The sequence below is a fragment of the Clupea harengus genome, chromosome 23, assembly GCF_900700415.2.
Source record: "Clupea harengus chromosome 23, Ch_v2.0.2, whole genome shotgun sequence".
NCBI lineage: Eukaryota > Metazoa > Chordata > Actinopteri > Clupeiformes > Clupeidae > Clupea > Clupea harengus.
Window position 1 is genome coordinate 16,014,710 of NC_045174.1, and position 7,500 is coordinate 16,022,209.

Here is a 7,500-nt window from a genome sequence, read left to right on the forward strand (position 1 = left end):
CTCACAAATAACGCCAAGACCAGAGAATGACAGATTACAACTAGCTACGCTAGTCATTTCAATCATAGACATGTATACTATGTCTATGATTTCAATGGCCAATGCTATGCTAGCTACCCTATCCATTTCAATGGCCTATGCTATGCTAGCTACTTTAGCCAAGGAAGATAAATCGTTGTTGATTGCGTGTTTCTACAGACATCCTCGGATTTAAATAATTATAATAATAATAAATAGGAGAATATTTGTATCATTAACAACTGTGTTTAACATTTATAGTCATGATTCCGAGACCGAGCCATCATGATGTCCTAACATAAAAAAAAAAACTTTATTGTAACGTGCCGGCATAGTCGCCCCATAATGCCGTGCGTGATGCACTAGCGCTCAACGATGTTCCCTAACTATGTTCCTTACTGTTCTAATTGCATGTCGTTGTTCTGTGTTGGGACGGAGTTTATACAGGTGTGTGACGGTAGCACAGTCTGTTCGTGATAACTTGTACCAGGGCATAAAGCCCGTGCCATTTCGACATTGTGTTGTGTTTAGTGTTTAATAAAAAGCCATAACAAATATTCCGCACTTCCGTGATTTGTTACAATATGAACACTGCAAATGGCAGTGAATAAATAAATAAGCACAATATGAACACTGCAAATGTCAGTGAATAAATAATTAAGCACTAAACTCAATCGCGTGGATATAGACATAGTGGAATAGAATGGACACATCTACATTCTGCAATAGTAGGCTACCTCCACCTCTTCCCTGGTGAAATTAGGTCTGGGTTTACTGGTGCTTGCTTTGAAATGATTTTGATCAGTCTCTGAAGTTGCTTTCGCGTTGCCTGTGGAGTGTGCACATGTTGCAATAGCATGCTCTTATAAGGAGCTGGCGGGGCGTTTCTGTATGCAAGTTCAGGCGCATGAGAAAGCGCTTTCAATTAAGAACACATTTCCAGGCGTTCATAAATCCAGCGGAGATCTTTTCTGAGGTTGGTAAGAAGATATTTACTAAGACACTTAAGAAAATGTTCAAGAATGAGGTCCATTGTTTCCTCACAACTCAGTGTTTTCAATTATTGAACTGCATCGCATCGCATCGCATCGCATCGAATCGTATCGAATTGTACTGAATCGTTTTTATCAACATGCATCTTTTCTTGTATCGTATCGTGCCCATGTATCGCGATACGAATCGGATCGTCTTTGTCATGAGAGATTTACACCCCTAGTAGTTTATTTTGTATGTGTGTGTGTGTGTGTGTGTGTGTGAGAGATGGATGGGTGGTTTATTTTGTGTGTGTGTGTGTGTGGAATGGATGGGTAGTTCATTTTGTGTGTGTTTGTCTGTGTGTGTGTGAGAAATGGATGGGTAGTTTATTTTGTGTGTGTGTGTGTGTGTGTGTGTGAGATGGATGGGTAGTTTTTTGTTGTGCGATGTGATTTATTATTTATTTATCTATTCCTCTTCCTCTCCCTCCTCTGTGGCTGCCTCCACACGAGACGCCATCCTTTGGAGGATTAATGTCATGCTCTCCCCCGCTTGCAGTCCTTTCTGAAGGGGGCTGCAGTGGCAGCAGTACTCTGCTTGTGTCCACCAATCACGGCTGGCCGGCCGGACGCCGAGACCCGTCTCCACGGCTCCCCTTGTTGCGATTACCCAAATGGAGGAGAAAATCAAATTAACATTGATCCAGATGGGGGTGCTCTGACAATGGTGGTTCAGGGCCAGCTTTGTGTGTGTGTGTATGTGTGTGTGTGTGTAATTTTGGGTAATTGTGTGTGTATGCATGCCTGTGTGTGTGTGTGCGTGTGCGTGTGCGTGTGCATGTGTCTGTGCGTGTGTGTGTGTGTGTGTGTGTGTCTGTGGAGGGATACTGTGTTTCTGTCTGACTATAAGATCCCTCACACTGATTTAAGATCAGGAGGCTGAGTCCTGTGTGTGTCCTTGTCCTGACTTGATCTAGAATCGGGTGCTTGTTGTCCTTTCCCTCTTTGTCCTGATCCACCGCAGTGAGTTCCTGGGTATTTTTCTGTGTTCTGCCTCCATGTTGGGTCCAACAGTCAACACTGAACAGTGTGAATCCCCTGCCATAATTTACAATAACCACTCTTTCCAGCTTTTTATCACTGTCAGAGTATCACACCTCAATATTTGACAGATCTTCCCGGTGTGTTTTATGCTTCAGTCTTCCAGTCCCAAGGAATCAGTTGTTAACCCCTACTGTAAGGCTCATAGCACAGTCATTTCCCTTTTGAGAAGGGTTCTTCCTTTGGCACTCTGAGAGAATGGGTGCATGTCTCCGTAGCCATCTCTGCAGAGCTTTGATGTGGGTCTTTAAGGCCAGGTCTTCGTTTTCAGAGTTTGTAGTCCCGGTTGGGGGGCTGGGTGTTTGCGTGGACCGTGGGGAATGGGGGGTGGGGGTGGTCGATGTTTTCTGCAACAGGGGGAAGCCGCGTTTCTCGTTCCTCCTCTAAATTTAGTAAATGTGCTAACAAATGTTATTGTTATGTAGTGCATTTCAAGCACTTCATGCTGCTGTACAGAATGCTCCCAGTGTTAAATGCTCTCAGTGTTAAATGCTCTCAGTGTTAAATGCACCAGTGTTAAATTATCCCAGTGTTAAATGCACCAGTGTTAAATGCACCAGTGTTAAATGGTCCCAGTGTTAAATCCACCAGAGTTAAATGCACCAGTGTTAAATGCATCAGTGTTAAATGGTCCCAGTGTTAAATCCACCAGAGTTAAATGCACCAGTGTTAAATGCAACAGTGTTAAATGGTCCCAGTGTTAAATGCACCAGTGTTTAATGCTCCCTGTGTTAAATGGTCCGAGTTTTAAATGCACTAGTTTTAAATGCTCCCAGTTTTAAATGGTCCCAGTGTTAAATGCAACAGTGTTAAATGCTCCCAGTGTTAAATGCTCCCAGTGTTAAATGCAGCACGGGGCTCCGGTGGTTCATGTTAGAGGCACGTTTCCTCTCTCCTGGGCCGTGTGACGCACAGCTCGCTCTCGCCCCGCGGCAGCCTTGACAGAGAGCAGAGATGAAAGCTGGAGTGGACCGGAGATGAATGAGCTCTCCCTCCTCCCCGAGGGGCTTTCAGTGCCACACACACTGATACACACACACACACACACACACACACACACACACACACACACACACACACACAGTCAGTCCTCGCCTCTGCCTCCACCTCCACCCTGTCACTGCACACCCGTCCCACTCAAAGTCTTCTCACCCGAGAAACACACGCAGATACACACACACAAACCACCCCTCCTGCTCAAGCTCCTCTCACTCCGCTAAATGCACGTCGGCCCCTGCCAGTCCCTCTGCGGGGTGGGGGGGGGGGCTGCTGGGTGGAAGTCTGGGTAGAGCAAAGGCTCTGTGGCTAACACAGTACAGGCACACACACACACACACACACACACACATACACACACACACTGATACACATATACACACACACACACACACACACACACACACACACACACACACACAGATACACATATACACACAGACAACCACTGATACACACACACACACACACACACACACACACAGATACACATATACACACACACACACACACACACACACACACACACACACACACACACACAGATACACATATACACACAGACAACCACTGATACACACACACACACACACACACACACACAGATACACATATACACACACACACACACACACACACACACACACACACTCATACACAGGCAAGCCAGAGAGCCCCTCTCTTACAGACACGGCACACATACACAAACATTCACAAAGAGAGGGAGACTTTTCCCTCTCTCTATCTCACACACAGACACACACTCACATATACCTTTAACATAGTCTACACGCTACCCCACCCCAACGCACTGCACCCCATCCAACACATACACACACACATACATCATGCACACAAACATCACGTACACACACAAGCACAAGCACTCACGCAAACACAAGCACACAGACAAACATGTCTTACAAACACAAGCACACACACTAACATCACATACACACACAAACTCAAGCACACACAAACTCATGCCCACACACATACATCACGCACACACATACATCACTCACACACACATCACTCACACACACAAACACACACACACACACACACACATACATCACACACACACATTACACACAAACACAAACAAATACACATACATCACTCACACACACATCACTCACACACACAAGCACACACACACACACACACACACACACACACACACTCATTTGGGCTCCCTTCACTTTGTGATGGCATAGTAGAGGACTGAGGTTTTTTTTGTTTTTTTTTAACTCCCGGCAGGCTTCTCTGAAAAGGAGGAATGTTCGATTTGTTAATGTACCTCAAGGGTGAATGCTAGGAATACACATTCTCTCTCAGTCTCTCTCTCTCCCTCCTTCTCTCTCTTTCTTTCTCTCACTCACTGCATTTCTCTCTCTCTCTCTCCCCCTCAGTCCTTCTCTTTCTTCGTCTTTTTCTCTCTCTCCCTCCTCCAGTCCATCTTTCCATTTATTTCCCTCTGGTGCTCTCTCTCTCCCTCTCTCTCCTTTTCTCTTTCTCTCTGTGTGTTTTTGTGTGAGTGCTGTGAAGTGGCATATGAGTGCCACCCCCCCCCCCCTTTTGTGCCCCTGTGCCCAGGGCTGTTCTCTAGTGTGCCCATCATTGTGTGTGTGTGTGTGTGTGTGTGTGTGTGTGTGTGTGTGTGTGTGTGTGTGTGTGTGTGTGTGTGTGTGTGTGTGTGTGTGTGTGTGTGTTGGGAGGTGGGGGGCCCAAGCCGATCACATAACATGATCAATGCACATAGTGTAGGTTTACCCTCTCTTACACATCCCCCTTGCCATTCGTACTGATTGAACAATACCAGTGTGTGTCAACGCACACGTCTCAGTCTGAAAATCTTAAGCATATAGATATTGGTGTACGTGTTTTTGTTCCACTGTAACAGCTTTTGAAATGGCCAAATGACAGGCATAAAAGCTCTTAGCTTAAACTTCAGAAAAATAAAGCTTTATTTGAATTGTGTTGGGTTGGATTTACAACCATATTCCTTCTTTCTAAGTAGCCTACCTCTGTACTTGGTAGCTACTCCCTGCATTATGCTGCAGTAAATGTAATATATATAATAGTGTAATGTCTCTCTCTCCCGCAGGTTGTTTGAAGGCTCCTCACCCAGAAAAGTGGAGAAGCTGAAAACTCTCCTCTGTTATTTCAAACAAGTCACCGAAAACCGTAAGGACCTTATTTGCCTGTTTCACTTTTCAGTGTGACTCTTTTCATGGAAGTTTACAAAGACAAAAAATAATGAGATTCTTCTCTTATCTCTTATCTCGTCTCTTATTTATAATATTCTCTCGTTTCCACAGCGCCTACTGGACTGGTGACATTCACCCGGCAAAGCCTGAGCCGATTTCCAGAATGGGAAAGGTATGGAGTCAGCCTGTCTCTGTGTGTGTGTGTGTGTGTGTGTGTGTGTGTGTGTGTGTGTGTGTGTGTGTGTGTGTGTGTGTGTGTGTGTGTGTGTGTGTGTGTGTGTGTGAATAGGAGAGGTATGGAGTCAGCCTGTCTCACAAACAAACACAAAATACACAGACTAGTCTTCCAGTTTAGATGTAGGACAACGAAAGGTGTTATTGTTATTGGCATTAATGTTCACTCGGACACAAAAGAGGAAAAGAAGCTTTAAATGAGAGAGATTTGGTGGAGTCTCACTAATGTACGCAATTAGGCGTATGGAGTAGAGGTCAAAGTATCAAGAATATTCAGTTTTGGGGCCGATTCTTGAGGAATGCAAGGACACATGCTCTCATCATTAAAGAGCAAAGCGGGTTTTATGTGTTTATGTGATTTCTCTTTTTACTTCTCTTCTCAGTTCGGAGAAAAGGTTCACTCGGCTCCACATCACCTGTGAGGGCACCATTGAAGACCAGGGCCACGGGATGCTTCAGGTAAGGAGTGATGAGGAGGAAAACTGCAGCTGATGCATAACCAGGGGGAGCATAGACCTACTGTCTGCTTATCTAATCTACCGAAGAGTGGAAACCTTTGATCAGCTACAAAAAGATTAAAGTGTATAAAAAAACCTTTTCAACAGCTCTCTAAAAGTATAAGTTGGAAATGATCAACATTTTATTATTTGATCAATTCTAATATTGGAATTTGCTGATTGCTACAGTGTTAAAGAAAACTGAGCAGAATCTGGCCCCATTCTGCTTTTCTCTGACCTGGATGGTTCACTTTGATCTTTATGGGCTGCAAACTCTGAAATATTCCTCTTGAGTGTGTGAGTGGGACACAAGATTTCCTCTGCTTCTTCTTCTTCTTCTTCTTCCTCTTCTTCTTTGTCTTCTTCTTCCTCTTTGTCCCTGTTTTCTATTATCTGCTCCTTGCGGTCACCTTTCTCTCCCCACTCAGAGTGAACTGATCTGGAGCCGCTTCAGCGATACAGTCGCTCTGCTTTCCTGCACTCTATCCTCTTCTCTCCTCTCCTCTCCTCTCCTCTCCTCTCCTCTCCTCTCTTCCTGGGCTGCCATAGTGTGTCAGGCTTTTGGGCAGTTCCTCAGTGTGTGTGTGTGTGTGTGTGTGTGTGTGTGTGTGTGTGTGTGTGTGTGTGTGTGTGTGTGTGTGTGTGTGTGTGTGTGTGTGAGAGAGTGAGAGAGTGTGTGTGAGTGTGTGTGTGTGTGTGTGTGTGTGTGTGTGTGTGTGTGTGTGTTTGACTGTTGGACAGCTCCTCAGTGGCTGTGGGGCTCTCAATGTCGGTGCAGGAGGGGAGATGCGAATGTCACGTTCGCTGAAGGCTCGTGCTGCGGGGGCAAGACTGGGCAGCCCCACCACACTACTGTCTGTGTGTGTATGTGTGTGTGTTTCTTTGTGTGTGTGTACGCGAGCGAGCTTGAGAGAGTGGCTTGCATGTGTGAGTGTGTGTGTGTGTTTTTGTATTTGTGTTTTTTATGTGTGCGCGCAAGAGCATGAGACAGTGTCATGCATGCATGAGTGTGCACTGTGTGTGTGTGTGTGTGTGTGTTTACATGGATGTGTGTGTGCATTCGGCAGAGCTAAAAAGTGAGAAAGCAATTGTTTCTGTGTGTGTGAATAGATGCATGCTATTAACAGATACGTGTGTGTGTGTGTGCACGCTTGTATTGGATATGTTCATTCATGTGAAAGCATGCATTGATATTCAATTCATCACAGGAGTGTGTAGGTAAGAATGGCAATGTGAGTGTGTGTGTGTGTGTGTGTGTGTGTGTGTGTGTGCGCGCGCTCCAGGACTCTGTTTGTGTTTGTGTCTATCAGTGTCAGTCAAGCCGTCCTGCCCCTGCCCCTCCTACCCCCACTCCCCCGTTTATTGCTGTTTGTCTCAGAGTGATTGACAGCTGTGGGCCACACTTGAGTGATTCCGGGGTACCCAGCCCCACCCCCACCCACCAACCCACACTCCCCTACACACACA

The 7,500-nt window shown here is 45.6% G+C and overlaps 1 protein-coding gene across 3 annotated transcripts in view; it reads left to right on the top strand.

The window, feature by feature from the left end:
• The window catches only part of LOC105910497 (poly(ADP-ribose) glycohydrolase-like), a 46,243-nt gene that overhangs the window by 17,528 nt on the left and 21,215 nt on the right, over window positions 1-7,500 (top strand). For all 3 annotated transcript variants that reach the window (XM_031560672.2, XM_031560673.2, XM_031560675.2), the window contains 3 exons: window positions 5,200-5,279; window positions 5,414-5,474; window positions 5,920-5,995. In XM_031560672.2, the coding sequence (XP_031416532.1) occupies window positions 5,200-5,279; window positions 5,414-5,474; window positions 5,920-5,995 (217 nt within the window). The remainder of the gene's footprint in view (window positions 1-5,199; window positions 5,280-5,413; window positions 5,475-5,919; window positions 5,996-7,500) is intronic.